Raw genomic sequence first — 26,508 nt, 5'->3', positions numbered from 1 at the left:
ATGATTGCCATTAAATAATGTCCTAAAAACCCACAAAATGGAACTTAGAAAAGCAAAAGACAGCATAGGTCCTTGTGAAGAGTTCATACTTGAACTTTAAAAACACAGAACAAGGTGGCTCAGTGGTTGAGCATCTGCCTTTAGCTCAGGGCGTGATCCCAGGATCCAGGATCGAGCCCCACATCGGGCTCCTTTCGGGGAGCCTGCTTCTGTCTCTGCCTCTGTGTGTGTGTGTGTGTGTGTGTGTGTGTGTGTGTGTGTGTGTCTCATGATTAAATAAATAAAATCTTTTTTAAAAAAAACACGGAACAAGAAACTCTGTTAAAAAGTATAATTAAAGAATTGATTGTACCTGAAGGTCCATATGGACTACCCGGGCTCTTAATAAAATGTTGATTCTGATGCGTAGATCTGGGTGGGACGTATGATTCTATACTTCCAAGCTCCAAAGAGATATTGATACTGTTGGTCCTCAAATCACACTTTGGGTAACAAGGACCCACACAGGTTCTCTTTGATATGCGCGCGTGCACATTGGTAGCCATGCAAAGTTAGATGTAATTTACCTTATCCATGCCTACCTACCTACCAGTTTGTAATGAAAGCAAGTCTCAGGACAAAGCTCCTTCACAAAAGAACATTTATTAGCCAGAGGGCACAAAACAGCCTTAAAGTGTACGCAAAATGCAAAGTGAAGTCGCAACCCTGCCTTTGTGGGGAGATCCTCACAACACACACTAGCCAGGGCTCTGTAACACGGTGGTTCTCAAAGAGTGGTCCCTGGACCAGCAGCATTAGAATCACCTGGAAACCTGATAGAGATGCACATTCTCAGACCCTCTCCAGATCTATGGAATAGGAAAATCTGGGAGCAGGGCCTGGGAATCCATATTTTTAACTAGCTACAGCCCTACCCCAGTAATTCTGATGTATGCTCCAGTTTGAGAATTGCTGCTCTAACAGCGGGATTCCGTTGAGCATCTAATTGAATTCAGGCAACCAACAATTCAGCGACCTACAGGTGGACATTTTGGAATCCAGCCCATGGCACCATTTCTATAGATGGAGAGCCTGTTAGATTCTTCTCATATCCTGATAATAAAAGGGCAGGGGCTATTTCTAAACCTTTTTCAACAGTCCTCATATTTTGCAAATCAGTAATATTGCCAATGCAAACCTATCTAACATTAATTAGGATAATTAATGAATCCCCCAGTGTAATAGCAGCTAAATATAACTGAAGTATAGGGTGGCCACCTCTGGAGTAGGCTTCTTTGATGAACTGCTAGCCACCCACCCCAACAGCGTGCATGCCTGAGTAAGACAGCTGACCAAAAAAAAAAAAAAAAAAAAAGCTGACCACCTCTGTGTTGTAGCTTAAGCTCACACACACACACACACACACACACCCCAGATCGTACTGTCCATGTGAGGATTTACTTAAAACTCTGCAAACCTGCTTAATGAAGGCGTAATCTACATACAATAAAATGCATCCGTTTTAAGTGCATAAGTAGAGTTTTGACAAATGTATACACTCAAAAACCTACACACCAATCAAGATACGTTAACATTTCAATCACCTAAAACATAAACTTGTGTTTTTTGAAGTCAGTTGCCCACCCCGACCCCACTCCAGGCTACCAGCTTAGCCGTGTTCTGCCAATGCAGGTGAGGTTTGCCGGTTTTAGCTTTTGACGTAAGTGATGTCAAACTGTATTTACTCTTCTCGTCTGGCTTCTTTTTAAAATTAATTAATTTATTTATTCAATCATGAGAGATACAGAGAGAGAGAGAGGCAGAGACACAGGCAGAGGGAGAAGCAGGCTCCATGCAGGAAGCCAGATTTGGGGACTCGATCCCGAGACTCCAGGATCACGCCTGGGCCGAAGGCAGGTGCTCAACTGCTGAGGCACCCACGTGTCCCACGTCTGGCTTCTTTTACTCTGCATCATCATCAATATTTCAGGACGGCTGGTGTATGATCAATCAGTATTTAGTTCCTTTTCATTGCAGATTAGTGTCCCACTGTAGGACTGTATCACAGTCTGTTTATTCCTTCTCCTGTTGGTTTGTTGCCAGGTTTTAGCTGCTATGGATATAGCTACTACTGTGGGCATTCACGTACACATCTTTTTTGTGCAAACGTTTGTATTTCTTTGTGGTAAATGTCTAGGAGTGGACTATTTGGGTCATAAGAGGGATGTATGTTTCATTCCATGGGAAGCTGCTAAACTGGTTTTCTGAAGTGGTGATACTAGTTTATATTCCCAGCAGCATTGTATGAAGAGGTCCAGTCGCTGCACATCCTCGCCAGCATTTACTGCTGTTAGTCTTTTGTATCATAGTGCTGAATGTTTTCAAATAAATTACAGACGCTGTTTTTCCGTCCGCTAATGTCCGTTCTGGTGTTTGCGTTCAGTCTCTGCAAAGGCCATAGAGCTAATGATAATGTTGACCCGGGGGCAGCCCCGGTGGCTGAGCGGTTTAGCGCCACCTTCAGCCCAGGGTGTGATCCTGGAGTCCGGGGATCGAGTCCCACGTCGGGCTTCCTGCATGGAGCCTGCTTCTCCCTCTGCCTGTGTCTCTGCACCACCCCCCCGTGTCTGTCATGAATAAATAAATAAAATCTTAAAAAAAATAATGTTGACCCAGGCCACATGGATATGCATTACGTTATTTCCGTTTACTGACCCCTGCTTAGAATTGGTTTTGTAGCTGTCATGCGATTATGGCGGTTAGACATGTTTGCCAGTGTGTTTTGTTCTCTTTCTTTCCTTCTTTTGTTCATTTCTTCATTCCATCTGTCCCTAGTCCACTGGCTGTAGTAGATCTGCTTTATTCAGAGAGCAGTTGTATAGTAAGTCACTGGGAAAGATGATAGAAGTAGGAGACAGAGTACTTGACTTCAAGGAGCTTTTTGCAACTGGGTTCCTGAAACCTAACTCCACAGACATGCCAGCAAAAACCTAAAGCCTCGTGTATTTCAAGGCTTGCACACACTTGAGTAGGGGCATCATATCAAAAAAGCTCTGTGCTGGGTAAGGTGAGTTGGGGCTTGGTGGACAGGTGGTATAGAAACCACAGTAGCAGAGATAATTGAGATGTTTGTGTGCACTGAGTATTAGAATGGTTGCACCTAAGAGTATAAACGCATTGTTTATTTTAGTCCTAATTACATTTAAAAATACATCTCACATGCATAGACACACACATATGTTGGATAAGAAACTCTCAAAATGCTAACAGTGCATCTGTTTGGGCAATGGGATTATGGATGATTTGTTTATGGGATTTTATATTTGTCTTTGATTTCTAAGTTTGCCACAGTGAGCATGTGTAACTTTTATAATCAGAAAAAAAATATGAAGTGGGTGGTGAGCATCATTAAGGAGGATGAGTGTTGTGATAAGCACTGGGTGATGTATGTAAGTGATGAAGCCCTAAATTCTGTACCCGAAACTAATATTGCATTGTGTGTTAACTAACTGGAATTTGAATAAAAATTTGGGAAAAATCCCAAATATCATCACTGAAATAAATCCAATACTGATTCTTTAAAGCCTTGAGCTCTTCCTCTGTGATTTTAAATTACACAGACATGCTTTTCATTTACCTGAGATCTTTGTCTTAAACTTTTATCTTTTTCAGAAGGCCTCCTATATTTTCATTAATGAAATGTTTTTGTTAACTATTATTGAGAAAATAAAGTCAAATATACATTTAAAAAACCTAACTACCCCAAAAATATATCTGCCACTTGTTTGCTAAATTCTAATAGCTATGTTAAAAAATACCTTCTTTGTTCTCTTTAATCTTATGTAGCAAAGACCCTCTCCAATAGAACCAAGGTTATCGTCTAGAAGAAAAGAAAAATGCCTGTCATTTCCCTTTTAGGGAAGAGGACTACACGGACCGACGCTTTGCAGGCTCCCCACTGTAGTCCTTCAGTGAAACTTAGCTTGTGTGATTGTCAGATGGCAAAGAGACTTTTCGTTTGTTTGTTTTTGCTTTTTCCACATTGACATAATTTTTACCTCCCCAAATTCGGGGCATATGTACAAGAGATTTTTTTCCTTTAAACTACTGTTGTTGTTATTTCAAAAACATTGGGAGTTTTTGTGCTTTCTGATGAAATAACAAATGATCTTTGTTTTGTCCCTTTTTTTCCTCAGCTGACCTGAATAATGTCAGGTTCTCAGCTTACAGGACTGCCATGAAACTCCGAAGACTGCAGAAGGCCCTTTGCTGTGAGTATTAATCAGTGACTGAAACACGTGATAGTTCCTCTTTGCTCTAAAAAAAAAGTGGGTCCAGGGGTATTTCCACTTGGAGGGGAGTGAAATAGCTCTCTCAAGTCCAGCTGTAACACTGAATTCTCTTTTTAAAAATGTCTTTGGCGCAGTGTGCCCTAAATTATTTGGTTACACTGTTTAGAATCTCTCCTGTTCACCATTCCTCAGCTACTGATGTTGAATTGATAAGATACTGAGAATTTTTATTTTCCAACTAAGGGCACTGGCATCCAGTTACCTTTATGAAACTTGAAATCTCTCCCCTTCTTCTGCCTTTATTTTCTTCTTTTTCTAAAATGTATTTAGTGGTAGTATATCTGCCTTAGCCAAAGCCCATTGCACAGGTTTGAGTAGGTTATTAGCTTGAATGTTAATATTCAGATGAATGCCATGATGGAGGACAGATGATAGGTGAGTTTCTCTGCTTTTGCTCAATATCATACATCAGTGGGGAAATCCGGAAGTGTCCTGTAGTTCTGTGTCTTCATCTGATGGTTTATGTGTAACGATCCATTATCATCAAAGTTCATTTGAGCATGTTGTTTGAGGGCCTGGGTGCATCGATGGTAGAGCCATGAAACAGGCACTTGTAATCTAATGAGGGAGATCCAGGGTGTCCATAAAGTCTGGAGACACAGGTGAATGCATATAAGATCATTGAGAATGTGCACAGCCTGTTAAGAAAGAGAAATCAAGTGACACCATGTCCATTTCCACACTTTATGGGCCCCTTCAGGAAAAGGGAAGAGATGGTTTCAAAGGCCTGTATTTAATCATGTGACAGTGGAAGAATGGGGTACTATGAGAAGAATAGTTAGTTGTAGGGTGAGGTTCAGAGAGGCTGTGCTGGAAGACATGGTGCCTAAGCTCTGTGATTCCAGAAGGGTTAGTAAACCTCAGTCTAGGAAGAGTGTTCTAGTCAGAAGGAGTAGTGTGTGCTGATGCATTCAGGAACTGAAAATGCCTGAGCATGGCTGAAGCAGAGTCGTGAGAAAGGGCCACAGGAAACATTTGGCTGGAGAGAGAAGTGGGAGACGGATTGTAAAAAGGCTTTTAAAATTTACGTCAAGAATTTAGCAGTCAGTGGGGAGCCACGCAAGGGGATGATGCAGTGGGATTTTCCTTTAGAAAGGTCATCATGGGGATGCCTGGGAGACTTAGTTGGTTAAGTGTCCAACTCTTGGTTTTGGCTCAGGTTATGATCTCAGGGTTGTGAGATCAAGCCCCACATCAGGCTCCATGCTCAGCACGGAATCTGCTTGAGATTCTCTCTCTCCTCTGCCACTGTTCCACTCATATTTGCTTGCTCGCTCTCTCTCTCAAGTAAAATTTTTAAAAAAATAAAAGGTCATTGTGGCCGTGGAATTAAGTATGGATTGGGGGCGGGAGGGCTGAGCAGTTTTGGTACTCTAAACCTGCGACACTGTGGCCCAAATGGGCACCGGAGGAATAGAGAGAAGTGGAGACAACCAAGACACACGTAGAGGTGACATCTACAGGCCTCAGTGATGGACTTGACTGGGTGGGTGAGGGGGACTCAAGGAAAGTATGAGGTGCTTGCTTGGATGAGTGGCAGACTTGCTTGGGGGAGGTGGCTATAACACTTCCAGGCTCAGAAGAAGTAGACAAATGATATTTAGAGCTCATCAGCATGTAGAGGCTCAGGGAGAGCGTGCAGAGGAACAAAATAGTATTTAGGCTAGAGGACGAACAATGATGTACAGAAGGAATTGCGAAGGAGTGACCAGAGGGGGAGAAGGAAGATACTGGGAACCAGAGTGCCACGTACTGCATGGGAGGAAGGCGGCCGGCCTCGGGGGGGGGGGGGGGGGCATGTGTTGCTGAGAGGTCAGCATGGAGGTGGTGCAGGTGCCCATCCGATTTGGCAGTAGGGAGATCCTTGCATGAGCAAAAGTAAATTGAGGCTTCCATTTCCTTATAGCTTGTAGTCTGAAGCTATCATTTTTCAGCTATATAGCTGCCAAGTTTAAGTGGTTTTTAAAGGGCTCCCCAGGCCTGGGATTTCCTCAGGGACTTGTTAATGTACCGGATCTGGAAAGAGGCCCATTGCGGAGGAACCGAGTCAGAGGGCTGGACAGAGAAGGCCGCCTGCTGCTTTTTCTTCTCTTGGCCCTGCCCCATCCCAGAGAGAATGCTTTCTAATCTGATAAAGGGATGAATATGAACCTGTTAACCTAAAGCATTATTAGTATATAGTATATTCCTGTGAGATCCTAAAAGTTCAACAGAGATAATCAGCTGTTTCAGGTTATACTTTGAAAAAGCCCAGAAAGAGACAAGATGGAAAACCTTATAGGGACTTTCCTTTTCTATAATGTTGCTTTGAACCTTAGATTTAGGCATTATCCACTTCTCGTAAAAAATAATTAGATTCACAAATGTGTCTCATTCTGTCATTTCAGTTTACATGAAAATTTCCAGTAAATATTGAGGAAATGGGGGAATTTGTAATTATAAAAAAGTTTGGGCCCTTTGAGGTTATAACCGTACAGTAGAGTTAAGCTCTGAGGGTAGGATGTGGAATTTCCACTTTTAAACAGATTTGAAATTCTCAGCATTTGCTTTGTGAACATGACTTTTCTCCTATTTGAAAAAGATTTAGGTACAGCCAAGTTAGGGCGTATTTCTCTAAATTATGTACTGGATTCTCAAGAAAGGAGAGTTCCATGTGTAGTATGACTACACAATGAAGAGTTCGCCAGTCCTTTTGTTATTGAAAACATGTGTGGTCACATTACTTAACTAACTGTTCGGTAGATGATTTAAGAATTTCCTCTTAATTTGATGTTTGCTTAGGTTTATCTTCCGGCCTTTCTGTCATTTCTGTGCCTGCAGAGCCATGATAAAGAGCTATTGTCTGTGGTACAGGCAAATAAAACTTGTCCTGGCTAGCTCTTCCAACCGAAGGTCGCTTCTACCAACTTTTGCTTTAATGAAAATTAACGATGTTATCTCAATGATTTCCTGATGCCAGTGAAGAGTTTGAATTACTGGTGTTTTAGAAAATATGCAGTGCTACTGCCATTAAGCACTTGGTCTTCTTTTTACACTTCACTATCAAAGCTTCAATATTGCAGAAACCCAAATAACACAATTTTATCCACTATAGAGAATTTGCTATTTAAGTTATGAGCTTTGCCACTGGCCTATAATGTCCCCAGTTTGTAATCGGTTTAATGTTGCATGACTCCATACTGCCTTTCAACGCACTGTGAATGAAAATTAAACTCATCAGAAAAGCAGAGACAAAGAGAAAATCTTGCTAAGAGGGATTTGTAAGCTGGTTCATATGGCTGATACCACACTCTTGAAAGTTAGGAAGAAGATCATCTAAGCTTTTTCTTTGTCAATCTCTAGTTCTCTTGACATCCTCTAGGTGTGTGGCTTCTACAATTAAAAATATAGCCGACTTCCAAGAGTAGAAAGAAAAATGCACTTCACAAAGCATGTGTATTTAGCTTATTAGCATGTGGTGGGTTGGAGATAGGCCACACCGTAGGGCTAAATGCACTGCAGTTGATAAACATGGCAAATATACTTCAACGAGAAATAGAGAACAATTTGCCTCTGTGCAGCAACTGAATCACCTAGCAAAGGGATTTTGTATGGCCTAAAGTTGTCTGAATCAAGTCACAGCTGCTGGACTCAGCCTCGTCACGATAAAGCAGGAGGAAAGACTTCCTCCCTTCTTGGTGAAACCACCTCATCTTTTAAGAGGGCACTGAAGGTGGCATTCGATGGGGTTCAGCTACTAATAAAGGCTCACAGGATCCACGGCAGCATAGTGGACACACCTTCTGTCCTGGTGCAGGGAAAGGTGCCAGGGAGGTGGCAGCTTGAAAGCCAGGATGTGCATCCACAGCCACAGGCTACATCACGGCAAGGCAGCCCAAGAGGCCAGGTCATGATCATGGCTGCCCCCCCCCCAAAGAAAATCTGCTTTTCTCATATACCACACATTCTTTTTCACATAGGTGAGAAGCCATGTCTTTGTTATCTCAGGATGTGAGACATTCTTGAGGGTCAGAGCCAAGCTTATCATCTCAGCCTTCACAGATGGCAGTGCCCCAAGAGAGGGCTCCTAGAATAGAACCTCTCTTGCTCCAGGAACAGTAACAGTGCCGGAATCCTATTTAAGATACGTCCAGTACCCATGAGGTGTGCTCTAAGGAAAGAATGGTTGGCCCTGAGTGGTGGCGTCGAAGCTCATAAGAAGCACCTTATAGCTTCCATTTCCAGTTACTGTTCTAGGGGGCTGGCCATCCTTCACCTTCCTTCTGGTGTTGGGTGTCCTCCAAGTGCTCTCTCTTTCTTTGCACTAGGAAGTCTTTCTCATCCCAAATATATCTTTTCCCATCCAGAGCCAATTCTATCTGGCTGGCTGGGTATTCCTTGCCCAGCTCCTCACTCTGCTTTTGATCTCTTTTATTTCACCCAGTCCCATGTTCTTTGGTCCACCAGAAACATTGTGGCCTTTGTGTAGTAACATCTGTATTATAGGGAGGAAATAAATGTGAGATGCAAAACTGTCAAGTCACCCAGGCTAGCATCATCTGAATTCTAGTCACTCCTAAAGAGTTGTTGGTGTGCACATGCACCGACATTTCTAGAATTGTCTGCATCAGATTTGTGGCTTTTCAATCACAGGGATGTGGGCCCACCAGTCCAGGCTCAAATTCCTCAGTGATCAGTGTTCCAATTGTCCCTCCACCCATTTGTTGCTTTCCTCACATACTATCAGGTCAAATAGCTATTTTTTTAATATGTAAAATTGTGACACATGAGATATATAGCATATAGACCTTCTACCATATACCCAATGCCATTCTTAAAGCTTCAGCAGCACAATGGCTATACAGTGTTCTTTCAGATTATTATAAATCAGTATTCTCCAGATTCGACTGGGTAAATATTCCCATAAGAGGCTTTTCAGCACGGGTCCTTAATAACAGATGGGTCCTGCGAAACAAGGATCAAAGGACTACTTTTAGCTACTTTACAAGTGCTCTGCAGACTCATGGTCACAATCAGAACTCACTTATCTTCATCCAGTGTGTTCTATAGATTTGCCCTCTTCACTTCTTGACTCTTTAAAGAGACAGTTGACTCATAGCTAAAGGAGCATATTTTAAGCCTCTTTCTGGGCACCAACATTATGTTAGATTTTCCTGTTTTTAACACCCACGGCACGGCTTTGTTCCCTTCAGCAACAATCTGACCTTTCTTCCTCATCATTAATTTTAGTCCAAACCTTCCACCCACACACTAAGTATGTCTCTTGGGTTCAGCAACTGGGCTAGTGCATATTTAGCTGGTGGCAAGATGAGGCGTGGCAGGGCTTCCCCTTCAATTTCTTCCCAATGGTAACAGGTCAGATTGGGTTAGTACAAAAAATGGGGTTATCCTGTTTCTAGGCAACAAAACACTTGTGACAGCCAGCCCCAACTCAATGAGGGGTGGGGAAGGAGTAATCCATTCCATCAATCCCTGTGGAATTCTTAACACTCGACATTCCCACTAATAGCCCCAATATCCTGTTTCAGAATATTACCAGCCTTTGAAATTCTTAATTGTAGCCCCAGTCCAGGGACTGCTAGGTATGGCATCGAAAAAGAAAATGTGGTGAAGTAGGGAACACCTGTAAGTTCCCCCACTTGAATTATCTTTTTAATTGTAAATGGTCTCACAGGTGTAGCCCATTTATCAAAGTGAGAGTTGCCCAGGTTCCTTTGGTTAGAACTCCACCTGCAGGCCAGAGAGAGTGAAACTCTCTAAAGGAGCTTCTGAACTCCTCTGAACTTTGCTAATAATGCATCCCAGGAATTGAATTTTTAGCTGACCTGCTATTGGCTTTCAGTTCCCTTTCTGATCCATTCTGTTAGCGTCTCAGGTTCAGATTCTGCCCTTTCTAGATTCCGATGGAAAGTTCTATCATCGATAACCAATGTCAAAGCCTGTGCTACTTGAAATCAAGGGTAGCTTGGAAACCAGCGTCAACGGTTCATTTTCATCCCTTCTAACAGAATCGTCTCTTTTTCTTTTTCAGTAACACTGTAGCCACATGTATAGCTAAGGATAAGTTGGGGGTCTTCTAAACTCTCTCACTCCTGACACTAATTGCACTGGGAGTAGCAGTCAGGGCTCAGTTGCTAAAGAAGACTCATGGAACCCAAATGACAGTGTTTAGACATTTACAGTTCATTATAGGAAAAGGCTACAATATGCCATCAGCATTAAAGGCAGGATCAAAACCACAGGATGCCTCGCAGCATAGGGTCCAGAAAGGCTGGGTGTAGGCCCCAAGTGCCTGTTCTCTGGCAAGGAGGTACCAGGGTGCACTTTCTCTCTTGGATCAAGAACCACCGATGTCAGCACAAACCCCTTTGGAAGCCAGGAAGCACATAGCGGAGGGCATGTTGTTCATGTAGCCAGTCCCATACTCAGCGACCTTCACGGGTCTCCCCCAAACCAGGTAAAAATGGTCAGTGGTGCTTCTACCAATAAACAGTAATGATAAGCTGTAACCCATGGCTACACATCAACCCAGTAAGGCACTTCTTTTCATTGATTTGATCAAGGCTCTGCATTGTGTAGCCATTTTAGCAAACAACATCTATGCCAACTCCAGAGCCTCTGAAATTAACCCTCACAGACAGATAACCACATCAGAGCGCACTGACTTTCTTGCTGGGCAGAGATGTGCTTGGAAAGTGTAAGCTGGCTGGAGGATGACATGATGTCAGCAACAGCCTCCTCTTCCTGAAAGTGCCTGCTGCCCGGGCAAGAGCCAGCAGATGCATAGTGCTTAGGCCCCCAGTACCCACCTCTGTATCTGTCTGCACAAAGTAGGTCACGGGATTGTTTATTTGTTAACACAGAGTCTCTGGGTTGATCCATGGAATGAGCTTGGGGTTATATAGGCACCGTAAGACTTATGCTGACTGACTTTCTGGTGCTTCTCTTTTGTCCCACTATTCTTACTGGAATAGTAAGTAGGAATATGTGAGATGGTTTTCTTTTTCTGTAAAGTCTACAAGGACACCTTATGCAACCTCAGTTTCTGCTCTTCGGTATGGACCTCCACGTGTCCTGCTAGAATTCTCACAGCAGTGCTCCTTCTCTCTGGTCTCTGCTTTCTCTACTGCAGAACCATTCTAAACATGCTTTCCAGGAGCCTTCGGAGCCCAAGAGTCAGTAAAAGACAAAAAAAAAAATTGGGCTTCAGCTCCTCACTTGTGACCTAAGTAGAAGAGTAGAGGTAGCGTTTGAATCTAGAATGTTGAAAGGGTGATTAGTCACAACCAGAGCCTCATAAGCCGTGAATGTGCTTAGGTCTCCCCTGCCTTCATTTTCTGCTTTTCCTGCGCAGCAGAGAGGCTCCTGGAGAGGGAGTCCTTTTGTCCTGTCCCCACCCTCAACCCTCAACCCTCAACCCCACAGCCCTTACGCAGAGGGACGCCACCAAGTGGTCCCTATTCTTTGATGAGGTCAAAACCTATAGTATCCTCTACTGTACAAACAATTTTGGAAAGATAGGTGTATTAGAATATTTTTGGGGTTTTGTATGGCTTTAAAATATATTCCCTAGTAAGAAGATACATATATTCACATCCACCCCCCCCCATGGAAATTCCTAGTTTGAGATAAAAAAAAAAACAAAACAGTTTCACGCAATTGTGTGTTGGTTGCTTTTTGAGGCTTCTAGAAACAGCTAATCCTTATGTTTAATGTTTCATCAAACAAAAATCTCACTGTATTCCTTAAGATGGCCGTTTTGAACACATAAGTGTCTGTGTGGCAATTAAATTGTCCCTATCGATTTTCCCACCTCTTTTCAAGTGCGTAGTATGGCTCTGGAGACCTGAATTGAAGTCTTTGAAAAAATTGTTCCATGAGAGGGGAATTCTGTTTGATATGTTTGTTTGGGGAAATGCATTCTCCTGTCCCCTGCGAGGGACCATTCTCATGGTTAACTGCATCTGGTTCTAGCAGAGCTCCCTCCTTGTGCAGTATTTCTCTCTTAACTATGTCATCCCTGCCCGTTATTCCAGAGCAATCGCCTTGCTCCTCTCTGGAGCTATTTATACTCCATATATTCTATTCTGTGTGTTAGCCATTCACCTGTATAGAGGTAGGAGTGGACTCCGTAAAGAGAAATCCAGGCCATTTTGCTACTGCTTCGTTTGCTTCCAGCACACGAGTAAATGAGACTCTTAGTACAAAACTGAGCCTAAAAATTCTCACTTGTTAGCTCTTGTATCCTTGGATGTAAGGCAAAATATTTATAATGATTGAGGCAGAGTAACAAGAAAATAATAGAAAAACTCCCAACTACCCATAGCTTCCTTCAGTTTACAAAGAATCATGCTGAGAATATTGGTATTTGGAAGAAAGCTGTTCCTCTCTCGTGCTAATGGAAATGATGAGCTGCTTTTCTGAATGTTTTCACTACCTGCACCTGAGCATTGGCCCTGTGAGGCAGCGCAGCAGAAGAGGAGGAGGTGAATGTTGGAGCCCTTGGTGTCCTTCCCTGCAGCTCCTGCTCCCCGGGCCTTCCTGCTCCAGGCCTCCTGCCTGCTTATGTTATTATTATCTTTTAATTCTTCATTCTTTTGCCTACCTGCCTCCCTCTCAAATCAAGTTATGTTCTTTTCTGCCACTTTAAATAAAATCTCGCAGCTTCCATGTAAAGAGGTCATTTCTCTATCTTGAGAGGATTTTAACCCAAAAGGAGTAGGGCCTTTGCTTTGATAGGGTGAGTGCTAGTCCAGGGCATTTAGGGAAACTGCACGGAAGCCACAGAGCTTTATTACTGCCTGGGATGAAAGACAAAAACCCCTCCTGCTTCCACCACCAGGTCTCCTCCTGGCTTCCAGAGAAACTTCAAAGGTGACTGTTTTTCTTTTTTAAAAGAGAAAAACGTGCACGACATAGGTATGAACCTACAGAGGTATTAACCACTGTTTTTCCCTTCACATTTAATTAGAACTGACTACAGATAACTAGTAAACTACATTGAAGCTTTAAATTTGCATCTGTTTGCATTGGGCACTCGGTTTAGGAACTGGAATGGCCCAGGTTTATCTGCGGTTACATCAGAATTGTCCTGCCTCCTCCCGCTAGATGCAGGAGAGATTTACTTAATTACCATTGATTCTTTGTCTCAAAGGACGGAGAATTCAGAGCAGAGCTTAAGTGTATAAGGTGTTAGAAAAGCACTGTTGTTGCATTTCCAATTTGGCTAATAAATTGGCCTTAGAGAAGAGCATCTTCCCCTGACATTTGGGAGTAAAGCTTTCGAGTTGCTGCTGTTGGACAACATTGAGGTTTTGCTTTTGCTAAATTTTTTGTCTTGCAGCATATGAGCAAATAACACTTCAGGGCGGGGGAATCCGCTGTCCCCCTCACCCCGCCAATCTTAGAAAATTCTTAGAGGACTTGAAAAGTGTGTTGTAAAATACAGTTTGAAGGTAAAGAAATAAATGAGCCTCAGGTCTAACAACTGAGTAGATTATGCAGTTAACTTCAGTTTCTCTTCTTTTTTATGATTTTATTTATTTTTTCATGAGAGAGAGAGGGGGGCAGAGAGAGGCAGAGACACAGGCAGAGGGAGAAGCAGGCTCCAGGCAGGGAGCCTGACATGGGACTCGATCCCGAGACTCCAGGATTGTGCCCTGGGCCAAAGGCAGGCGCCAAACCGCTGAGCGACCCAGGGATCCCCCTAGTTTCTCTTCTGAAAATTTTAATCAAGTTGATGATTTTTTTCACCTAATATTAAAGTAGCAGAGAGATTGTGAGGTGACTGGTATTTCAAGGTGAAAAACACTTGATTACAAATGCATAGCTGGAAAGAGAGTTTACACAAGCCTAACCATACAGATTAAGCCAACTGACCTTCTCTGATACTAATCCGAAAAACTCTTTCAAAATTTCTAGTAAAACGGAGTTTTTCTTACTCAGAATGTGAAAATGACTCTTTTCCCTTAGAACATTCTAGATTCCCTTAACTCTCAAATATCCCTGTACTTCAGGAATGGAAGCTTTCCCTGCCCACATTCTTCACCCAGTGCCAGCAGGATTTCACAGTAACCTCAGATCCTCAATACTCCAGACCTCAAACTTAGAGCTGGAGGGTGAAGACAAACCACTGTAAAGGAGGGTAGGATTTAGCTCTATAGTCTTCTGCTCTACCAGCTGAGCTATCTAAGGGACATATGGATAAAGAAGATGTGGTGTATACACACACACACACATACATATACATATATAATGGAATAGTACGTAGACATCAGAAAGAATGAATACCTACCATTTGCAACGATGTGGATGGAACTACGGGGTATTATGCTAAGTGACATAAGTCAGAGAAAGACAAATACTCATATGTGGAATTTAAGAAACAAAATAGATGTACATCGGGGAAGGGAAGGAAAAATAAAATAAGATGAAAGCAGAGAAGGAGGCAAACCATGAGATACTCTTAACTATAGGGAACAAACTGAGGGTTGTTGGAGGGGAGGTGTGTGGGGGCATGGGGTAACTGGGTGATGGGCATTAAGGAGGGCACTGGGTGTTATGTGCAACAGATAAATCACTAAATTCTACCCCTGAAACCAGTAATACCCTACATGTAAACTGAATTGAATTTAAATTTAAAAAAAAAATTTTAAAGAGGGTAAGTTTTGGGTTTGGTGTTCACTAAAGAGTACGAGACAACCTGACCAGGATTTTCAAAAGAAAGGGAAAAAGGATGAAAAAAGGATTTTCCCCCTGGAATCACCTGTGACTTTATGTGGCTTTTGCAGTGGATCTCTTGAGCCTATCGGCTGCATGCGATGCCTTGGACCAGCACAACCTCAAGCAAAATGACCAGCCCATGGATATCCTGCAGGTCATTAACTGTCTGACCACTATTTATGATCGCCTAGAGCAAGAGCACAACAATCTGGTCAACGTCCCTCTCTGCGTGGATATGTGTCTCAATTGGCTGCTGAATGTTTATGACACGTACGTATGGCAAGCTCTTTATGGACTCGGCCACAGGACACTTAGTTAACAGAATGGTGCCGGTGTAATTAGCATCACAGCAGGAGCCCCAGTCTAGAAATATCATCCTCAGAATGAAAGGTTCATGAAGCCCTGTGACCTAATACTGGCCCTGTGATAAATCATTCTTGCGTTCACTGAAGCTGAAAAATATTTGGATGATCTAGGAGGTGAGAGCTAGAATGTAGATGGCTCTCTGAAAACAAACAAAACCCTGAGAGACTCATTTTTCATACTCATTTTTCAAATAGTAGAATGAGTCAGTGTGTAGCCTTTTCTTGCTTGTGTAATTTGAATTCCTCCATCCACTTCGGGGGTGGCTCCCACGCACTGGCAGAAATGGATGTGCTCTTGGAGATGCTGGCACACCTGTCACCAGATCTGAGTAGTATGCCCTGATCCTCAGGAGCTCTTTGCAGAAGATCGTGAATTAATAAGCCAAACAAAATGAGAACAAGACCTTAATGGGACAAACTTGGCTTCTCACACTGAGGAAGTTTTCTAACGTTTCCCAGTTTCTGGTTAGCACCTCCCTTGTTCACTCTCCTGGAGAGCACTTTGTTTATTTCTTTTGAGTTGCACAGAGGAGGTATCCCCAGTTCTTGTTTTTGTCTTGAGCTATACGTGAAGACAACTGAGGAAGGTTAGCAGACAGAATTGGTTTTAATTTTGACTGAATTCTTCTTAGACCTCAAAATGATTACATGCCTCATTTCACATGCCAACAAGAACATATCCCCCTTTGGAAATCTGGGAAGGTCTTCTGAAAGGAGTTGCATTTCAACTATTTTGCCTTTTGCCTTTGTCGTAGATTCTTGCCACCTCCGTCATTAAGATGTATACTTTTTTCTTGGTTATTCTGATAAGGTAGTGCCTTTTGAAATCCAAGACTACCTGGCTATTTAATTCTGATAATTATTTACCAAGCCCTTGAGCATAATGGATTTTTATTACACTTGGCTTTTGCCCTGATAAGGGTTTGTACTCAGGTGTTCCTTCACATGTGTTTTGGCACTGTGCTCTTTGCAGATGACGTATGAATGGATTCTGAGTGTATAGAACTTCCCTTCTACCTGCCTCACCATTATTTGGGGACAATTTTAACTCCTTGAAGACCTGAGCTATCTTAGGAAGTTTATTTGTTAAACTTGGATTTGCCTTTTTTAAAGAGCAAAGAATCTTCCAACGATCATAATTTTTGTTAATGCACTAGGACTCTCTTTATAAATTGTACCAGTTAAAAGTTGAGCATTTTGTTCACCCAAGATAACTGCAGTTAGGGCCTGTCCTTTGCAGTTTTGAAGTGCTAGATGGGAGAATTATTCTATGATCTATCTCTCTCTCTCTCTCTCTCTCTCTCTCTCTTTTAAGCACCATGCAAGGTTCACTTTTCTTTCTGCAAACAAAGTAAAACCTGCAAATTATTGAAAATTATTTTCTACAAAACAGAACATTTTTCATTCTCGTGTTTCATTTCTTCCCATGGATAAAATGAACCGTTTATAAGTTTGTCATGTGGAATACTGTATTTCAGCTTTATATGAAAAGGAAACTGTAAACATACTTAAAACATTAATATAGCAATAGGTTGTTTTTAAATTTCTCTCCAAGATCACATATTTGAATGTTCTTTCATAGAGGATATCACATTTTTCTTACGGAGACAAATGTCCGTATTTTCTCTTATGTGTCATGTGGCCTGAAGTGAGTGATTTTCTTCTCAACCCAGGCATTCTGATGAAAACCTAAGAGTGTGAAAGAGGGCAGAGCAGGTCACTTGCTGGGTTTTTCGGTGGGGGGAGGGGCTTCAGTAAGCACAGTAGGCAATTTGTTTAGTAACCAAAGTAACTTGGAGGCACAGTAGTAATCCTTCCATTTACCAACTTAAACCCGGGTGGCTCTCCATTGAACAGAAGGATATTTTTTATTCGTTTTATGTAGAGCTGCCATTACAACTCAGGTAAGGACTTTTAAGAATCAAAAACTTGGTAAAGTTTCCTTAGTCAAAGTGGTCACATTTCCATTGCATTCCAGGCCATCAGCCAAATTGATAAGGTAGATAAAGAAGATAGTACCTAATGAGCAGACAAGTTCTTAACAGATCTTTATACGACCAATAAAGGGCTTGTTTCATGAGACAGTGGTCAGTAGAGTTCCTGTATCCCAGGGTTTGTTTATTTGTTTGTTTCTTAAGAAGTGTTTACAATCTAGTAAAATGTTGGTAATTGTTTTCTGGTTTGATTATTCATAATAGGGGACGAACGGGGAGGATCCGGGTCCTGTCTTTTAAAACTGGCATCATTTCTCTGTGTAAAGCCCATTTGGAAGACAAGTACAGATGTAAGTCACGTGTATTAACTCTGTATTCTTTTAGTAATGTTGGTTAATTACCCCTGTTGTAGATGAGGAGTGACTAGTGTTGTTACTTGATGGCAGGTTCCTCTTGTAAGATGGAGAACTGCTTTTAGAGTGCCCTAAAACTTGGTTTGTACCGTTCCCTGTCAAACATTAAATTGCAGGTATTTAAATAGAGAATGAGGATTAACTTCTCCAGTCCAAGTATTATTTTACATTACATTGACTGTGTCTGAATAAAACACATGTTCCGAGAGGATAAAGTCTGATTTCCTAACCCCTTTGTGTAAGTCAGAAAAATAAATGTGAAGGTTTAATCCGTGCACTTGCTTAGTCTTTGGATTCTTATTTAAAGAGTACTATCTGGCATTCGTGTTCAAGAAACATTGTTTATTTTATAATCATCTTACTGCGAGTTGTACAGACATATCCAGTTCTGTGACGTGACTCACATTTTATTACTTGAGAGACAGATAGCTTGCCATTTCTTACAGGGTAAATATCACCTTATAGAATTTCCTTTTGGGTTAGCTCTTGGGTTCTTCAGCTTAAAATGTGTGAATCCAAATGAAAAGCAAATGCTACAGGAGAAATGGTTGCAATGACGAAGCACACATTCGTTGCTATCGTGAGGGACTGTCCGTGTTTCTCCACTTTAGTTGCCCGGAAGAAGTCTTTATGGCAGGAATATTAAGCAAACCTCGCCTATCATGTCATTTCTCTTTTTCCCGAAGGCCTAGCCACGCAGGGATGAGCTGTGCTGAGCTTAAGGAAGGGCAGGAGATAAAAGAGATTGAATTTCTCCAAAGCCACTCTGTGTCCTACTGCTCATTGCCCCCCAGGAGTAAGCCACAAAATACACAGGCCCTTTTAGCTCTCACTTTTATGTCGTTTCCACTTGAGCTTTTTTTTTTTATCCTCGGAGCCAAAGAAAAAGCACTGAACAGCTTTAGTTAACCATTTTAAAAGGTATTGGGAAGCAAAGTAGAATCTTTCTGTGGGTTTTCCTTCTTTAAATAGTGAAATTACTTATAGGTTAGTTTATCATCTGACCTTATCAATGGTATAAATCCCAGCATATTGTACTACCAGAGGGAACTTTGAGCCTGTGTTTCAAATAACAAAGAGGGAACATGTTTTGAGGTTGGTGAAATAAAAATAAAAACTTCAAACTGAGATAGGTGAAGGTAATTCATAATCTTGAAAAAAATCTGTGCATGTATATCGGAGAGATGACAAAAAGGCTGTGCATGCTGTCTCACTTTTGTAATTGACATCTTAGATACCTGGTTGTAGTATTCAATTACTTAGAGTTTAAAATATGCCAATGAAAATTCCTTGAATTTACTTCTGTTGGCAACTATCCTTTGAATATAACATATGATTGAAACGATTTTATTTCTGAGAACAAGACATACGTTGCAAGTGTTGGGTGTGTTCATTCATTCTGTGACACTTCTGGTACACAGCTGACCAAATACAGTCCCTGCCCTCACGGGGGATATCATGCTGCAGCCACAAAGACAGATGTGTATTAAATCAGTGAGAGTATAAAGTGATGGGAGCTAATTTACAAATATACAGGATCCTGTGGGAACACGTGCAAGAAACTCAATGATCTTATGATTTCATAAAGAAGTTGCAACTTGAGTACATTTTTGAATCTCTGATGTCCAAAGGGGCTGGTACTTTGGACCAGTTAGGTGGTTCTTACTGCTAAAATATTTATTTTATGACCATGGTTACATCCTATATATAAAATATTTCCCAAAGGATTATGTTTTGGCTTAGGAAAATTCAGGTGTCAAGACTGTATGTAAACTTGCATTTCTTGCAGAGCTGTAGTTTATTTAAAAGCTGTCACACTTTATGTATACACACAGTGATGATTAACTTGATCCATAAAAATAGTAAATGTGCAGATTAGCATGAATTAGAAGGAACCCCTCTCTGTGGGAATATTGGCTACTCTCAATAAGTAGTGCTGGAATTGAGGTGGTTGGTAGGTTCTGCTGACATCGACTCGGTGCTGCTCTTTGTTGAAATTCTCTTCTTCCTTTTGTAGACCTCTTCAAGCAAGTGGCAAGTTCGACAGGATTTTGTGACCAGCGCAGGCTGGGCCTCCTCCTGCATGACTCTATCCAGATCCCAAGACAGTTGGGTGAAGTCGCATCGTTCGGGGGCAGTAACATTGAGCCGAGTGTCAGGAGCTGCTTCCAGTTTGTGAGTCATTCACCTTCTTAAGAAACGTGTTTCCTTTTTTGTATTTCAGAAATTAATGAAAATAAAAACAGACAACTTGAGTTTCTCACATTAGCTCCAGTGATAGGTGGGTAGGTAGGGGATTGATACTTGAAACCTCTGGAGGCAGTGGCATCTGGACTCTGGGTTTTGGGAGAGAGGACAGTACAGAGAAGGAAAAGAAATCTCTATCTGCATCAGGGACCTAGTGGTGGCTATTACGAAAGTGCTGGGAGAGAAGGGAGTCTGCAATGGTTCAGCAAGGGAAAAAAATCAATCTCCAGCCCAGAAATCCTTCGTAAAAAAGAAACTAACTTTTATAGGTGAGTCTTTTAGTCTCTTAGCTTTTTGTCTCCTTATTCTTTTTTTAAGGTTTTATTTATTTATTTATTTGAGAGAGCACAAGCAAGGTGAAGGGCAGAGGGAGAGGGAGAGGGAGAAGCCGATTCCCTGCTAAGCAGGGAGCCCGATGTGGGACTTTATTCCAGGACCCTGGGATCATGACCTGAGCTGAAGGCAGATGCTTAACCTATTGAACCACCCAGGCACCCCATCTTTATTCTTTTTTAACTCAATTCTATCATCATACCCTGCTTTTCAGTGGCTGTTGGTAAAGAGTTGAGATGACTATCATTTTTTTAAGTCATCTTGCTGTAGATTTGACATTCCTCTATTATCCCAAGGCCTGAAAGGTGACTCCCCATATAACAGGGTCAGAGGTTCATGCTCTGCTGGTGTCCATCCCTAGGCCAATGCACAACTTGCCCATTCTCTTATCTGGCCCCGTGGCCTCTTCCTCACCACAGTTGGTGCCCCCCAGAAACACTCTCTTCCTCCCAAATATCCAAGCACTCCATTGAGAGACATGGCGGCTCTGTCTGTTGTTGGCTGAGGTAAGTAATGCTGCCGTGACCATCTTTAGGCATTTAGCTATTTTTCTTCATTGAGGTTTCCCCTTAGGATAAATTCTCAGGAATGGGATTACCAGACTAAAAGATAGAAAGGGTTTTGTGGCTTTTGATACTATTGCTGGATAGCTTGTTGTCAAAAGTTGTTCCTCTGTGTGATACCACCGGCCCTGAAGGAGTGAGCTCAGTGAACTATCACATTATTCACGGTGCTCTTAGGTTTGTTTGGTTGATTTTGTTAATGCTAAGAGCTGTTTTTGTTTTATAGGATTTCTCAATCCATTGTGATCCCATGAACAATAGAACTAGCTGTAGAGATAACCAGATAATTGGGTTAGACCTTTGGTCTCTGATCACTGACTAGGGTAAAACCACAGAAGGCCTCCTCTTCAGAACATTGTGAATATTGAGATGTTTAAAGCCATTTGAGCATTCATTTAAAAGTTAACCAGGCACACTGACTAAATGCCCACGTAATAAGCCCCCTTATTTAGCGTTGGACAGCCTGTTTGGATTGTTGTGCCAAAGTTATGGCACAGTAGCTATAAATGTAAAATGGATGTGGAGAAATAAATGCATTTTTCCGCCTCATACTCAAACATCCCAAAATGTAAATAGACTATCAGTACCTCTAGATATTTTTTGTGCTCTATTCCAGAATGTAGATACAAGTAACTTTCACAAAATGAATATTAATGCCACAGATAATCCAGATTCATTTTTTTAAAATCCAGTTATAAAACAACTTGTAATGGCTTATTTTTCTTAAACATTGTTTTCTCTTTAATAAAATTTCTGTGACTTTTATTTTTTTTTAATATTTTATTTATTTATTCATGAGAGACACAGATTGAGAGAGAGAGGCAGAAACACAGGCAGAGGGAGAAGCAGGCTCCATGCAGGAAGCCCAATGTGGGACTCGATCCTAGGACTCCAGGATCACACCCTGGACCGAAGGCAGGCACTAAACCGCTGAGCCACCCAGGGATCCCCCTCTGTGACTTTTAAAATTCTAGTTGTGAAACACACACACACGGTGATATAAATGTATATATACTCAGTTGTATGTGTACTGTGGCTTCAGTTGAGAGTAAGGGTCAGAATGTAAGTCTGCCTTCAAGCGTCAAGGGCCACTGGAGCCTTCATCCCATCACCTCATTGTATTGCCTGTGGCTGCAGGCTCTGGCTTTTTTTTTTAAGCTTTTTTAATTTATTTATTCATGAGAGAGACACAGAGAGACAGAGACACAGGCAGAGGGAGAAGCAGGCTCCATGCAAGGAGCCCGATGTGGGACTCCCGGGTCTCCAGGATCACACCCTGGGCCGAAGGCAGGTGCCAAACTGCTGGGCCACCGGGGCTGCCTCTTTTTTTTTTTTTTTTAAGATAGATTTATTTATTTATTTAGTTATTTAGTTATTTATTTGAGGAGGGGAGGAGAGGGCAGAGGGAAAGAATCTCCAGCAGACTCCCTGCTGAGCCCAGAGCCCAATACGGGGGCTCCATCTCACAACCCTGAGGTCATGATCTGAGAGGAAACCAAGAGTTGAACACTCAGGGGACTGAGCTACCTGGGTGCACCTTGCTCTTTTTTTTTAATTGAAATATACTTGACATATTAAGCGGTATAAATTTAAGGTGTACAGGGGATCCCTGGGTGGTGCAGCGGTTTGGCGCCTGCCTTTGGCCCAGGGTGCGATCCTGGAGACCCGGGATCGAATCCCACGTCGGGCTCCCGGTGCATGGAGCCTGCTTCTCCCTCTGCCTGTGTCTCTGCCTCTCTCTCTCTCTCTCTCTCTCTCTCTCTCTCTCTCTCTCTGTGTGACTATCATAAATAAATTAAAAAAAAATTTTTTTAAATTTAAGGTGTACAACACATTGACTGGATACATTAATATATTGTAATGCGATTACCATTGCAGTGACAGTTAGCACTTCTATCACGTCATGTAATTATCACTTCTGTGGTAGGAATAAGTAAGATCTAGTCTCTGACTCTGTAGAGTGGGAGTCAGGACAAGGGGTCACTGCCTTCCCAAATGCTATGCCCTTATCAGGAGCCATGTCCCTGTCCTCCCATATACCTCATCCTTTGCTGGATGAACCCGTTCTTCTCTAAACCATGTGTCTTGGTAATAGCAATGCTGTCTTCTCGATGCCAAACCTTCAGTCTGTCCTCACATACTTAGTGAATGTGCCCTGGCTAGCCAGTCTTCAAGCTCTTGGAAATGTCCTTTGTGAGCCTGGGTGGGTGGGGGGAGGGGAGGAATCCATCAAGATACGAACAGTGGTAACAGGTGGATTTTATTTTCTTCTCTCTATGATATTTTCTGAATTTTCTTCTTTGGACATTTAGAATTAGAAAAAAATGAGTAAAGTGCTCACTTTTTCTTTTAAGAAACCTCTTTTGTCTGATCTTATTCCTTGCCACCCTTACTGTTCTCTACACCCTGACCTTGTCATTGCTCTTACTACCCTGATACTGGTTTTAAAGAAATGTATTCACTGGATGACAACATGTGTAGAAATCCGTTTCTTTCCATGGCCCCCTGAATAAATCCTACTTTGTCTAGTTCTCAGACCTTACCTAATCTGCTCCCCTAACCACGCAGAGTTTGCTTTCACTACCGTGAAACAGCTTCTCCCTACCCTTTGTACCTACTACACTTACCAGTAACATTGTTACCATTGCTACTGATAATCATACCTGACCTTGATTCACAGGAATTCTGACCTTGAATCTTACCGATACCTTGAGAATGAAATCAGCAAGCTTTGGGGGTTGTGTTTTTATTGTTATTTAAATGGATGAATAATTTACCTCTACCCCATAGCTGGTGGAAGAGTATAATTCCTCGTCCGGTGTCCCCAGACCTCCACTACTCCCTCAGTCCCAAATATGTACCTTTTGATTGGGCTCTCCACCCTCGCAAGGTGTAACTTTATTCTGGGTTCCTGCTGGAATACAAGATGCCAAGACAGAATGAGAACATAAGAGACTGGGAGGTAAGGGGAATGCTCATTTTAAGAAGTCGAGGATTGGCAATTGGATGTTTCTGGTGGGATGTTGGGCACATTCTGTGTGTACAGAGCCAGGCGAGGTTTATATTACTTCGATTTGTGAAGCCTCTCAACTTGCTAGCTATCAGGTTGAACTGGTCCATTCTGTTTACTTCGCAATCAACATCCTGGACCTGGCATGCTTTTCCTCAGCCAGGTGCCCTGGCAGTCACCTTGCATTTCCCTGGGCAGCGTGAATGAAAATGTGCTGTTTGCTGCAGCGAAAGATAACACCAGCAAAAATGCCCTTTGCCCTTTTTTGAAGTGTCAAGACCTTGGGACTGGGGCCAGACTGGTTCCTTGAGCAAGGTTGTGCTCAAAGACCTCTGTCTCTAAATCTAAAGAAACGACAAGAAAGTCCTTATTTTCTCCTACAAATGCATTCCTTGTATGGCAGGAGGAGAAGTGGTATAGTTAGAAAGGTGCAGCTTCTGAACCAGACAAGAGCCTAGGAGTGGCCAGGAGAGAGGGGTGTTTTCATGTGCTCACTGGGTGATCTTTTAAAGCTTTCCTTAGCTCAGATCCAGATCTCTCCATTCTGGAGATGGATGGTGGTGATGGCCACACAACAATATGAATGTACTTTAGTACCACTGAACTGTCCACTTAAAAATGGGTAAGATAGTGAATTTTATGGTATGTGCATTTGACTACAGTAAAGAAAGCTGGGGGGGAAAAACCCTTCAAAATAGTTCTAAATCAGTTACAGAAATTACCATCACATGCAAGTACAGTGTTTTGCCTATTTAAAAATCAGTATAGGTCTTCCAAGGAATGACCCAGTAAGCCAGGATGTGAAGTCGTATCTGTGGATATCAAACAGGAAAACTCTCCATTAATGTATGGATTTGATGGTGGTGTCTTCATTGATAGGAAATGAGGCAACAGGGTGATTTTTCCATTTTAGAAGCTTACTGTAATCAAAACATTTAGTGGGAAACTGACTCTTTTGGGTAGTAGAAGTGAAGTTTTGAAACTAGTTTGTTTCAATTAATGCATCATCAGGTTGTTCTTCTTTTCATAATCTATGGAAACAGAGACGCCTGGGTGGCTCAGCAGTTAAGCGTCTGCCTTCGGCCCAGGGCATGATCCTGGAGTCCCGGGATCAAGTCCTGCATGGGGCTCTCTGAATGGAGCCTGCTTCTCCCTCTGCCTGTATCTCTGCCTCTCTCTCTCTCTCTCTCTCTCTCTCTTCTCTCTGTCGTGAATAAATAAATAAAATCTTTAAAAAAATAATCTATGGAAACAACTCGATTGTCAGAGTAGATTGATCTTTATGACCTGAAAAAGGTCAGGTATTCCCCAGCAGTAGTCACACAGACTTGGAGATTTATCACATCTCCTTTTTCTGATGAGAAAATTGAAGCCCGACAGGCATAACTTACTACGTTCTACATACTGCAATTATATCATGTCAGATCTAGACAGAAGGCCTAAGTTCCCTATGTTCCAAGCCAATATTTTCTTCTGCTAAACCATCTGAGTGGAAATGGATGGCTTTAACCAGTTCAAATACTACACTGAATAAAGAGCTACGAAACATGATCCCATATATGAATTTTTGGTTATAATAGGATGACGCGGATAAACACCCTTACCACTATCGCAACACACATGTATGCACACAGACACACACACACGCCCCATGATCTTTATTTAAGATATTCTATTCCTGATTGCAGGTGGCTAGTCTTCCTGCAAATGAAACCAACAAATAATGCCTTTTAAGTGGGAAAACTTTATACCTTTAAGCAACTCCACAAGAGTCACGTATCTGTAATTGGTATTTGGCAGTGCCCTGAGAAGTACCCCCTTCTCCCACAATAGTTTGTAGTGTTTTCTTCTGTAAACATTTTAAGGACTTTATTGTTGAGATGAATTCGACTATACCAACTTTATATTCAGCATGCTTCACCTACAAGAGCTTGGGCACCAAAATCTGTTTATTTTACATCTGTTTCCTGCCTCCTGTTGTATTCATGCATTCAAAATGAATAAGTTACTTTTTCATCTGCCCTGTGAAATTTTTATATTCATGTGACAAAAATGAATATCACCAATGTACAGTTGCTGTAATAGAGAATGATACAGAAATGAGAATAAATTACAGCCTCAACTATTGAGAGCAAGTGTATATCTCATGTAAATAATCATCCCAGAATATCTAGAGTAGTGAGTAGCAGAGTGGTTAAGTGCACAGGCCCTGAAGCCAACTGCCTGGGTTCAAATCCTAGCTCTACCATTTCCCACCTGGGGCAAGTTTTTTTTAACCTTTCTGGGCCTTATGCTCTAGGGGTGATTGGGAGGACTCACTAAACCAGTAGAGGCAGAGCACTCAAGAGTTGTGGCAGGGGTACTTCAGAACTGTTAGCTTCCAGTGATCTAAAGTGCATTGTAACAAGAGCATATCCTACCAAGATTAACAATTCCTTTTATCTATAACCGAGCATCTGTGGATTCGATTTTAGAGACTCTTGACATACTGTTTTCTCTCTGAGTGTTAAAATACCATGCCAGGACACTTTTGAATCCGTTTGACAGCATCCCTCATGCCAATTGATCACATTTTATATTATCCATCCTT

The 26,508-nt window shown here is 42.0% G+C and overlaps 1 protein-coding gene across 1 annotated transcript in view; it reads left to right on the top strand.

The window, feature by feature from the left end:
• The window catches only part of DMD (dystrophin), a 2,084,073-nt gene that overhangs the window by 1,973,210 nt on the left and 84,355 nt on the right, over nt 1-26,508 (top strand). The window contains 4 exon segments of the mRNA NM_001003343.1: nt 4,176-4,250; nt 15,122-15,323; nt 17,617-17,702; nt 19,783-19,940. Coding sequence (NP_001003343.1) covers nt 4,176-4,250; nt 15,122-15,323; nt 17,617-17,702; nt 19,783-19,940 — 521 coding nt within the window.

This window comes from Canis lupus, chromosome X (genome assembly GCF_011100685.1).
Source record: "Canis lupus familiaris isolate Mischka breed German Shepherd chromosome X, alternate assembly UU_Cfam_GSD_1.0, whole genome shotgun sequence".
In the NCBI taxonomy this organism is placed as follows: domain Eukaryota; kingdom Metazoa; phylum Chordata; class Mammalia; order Carnivora; family Canidae; genus Canis; species Canis lupus.
Note: the sequence above shows the minus strand (reverse complement) of the source record. Positions and strands in the feature narration are given on the sequence as shown.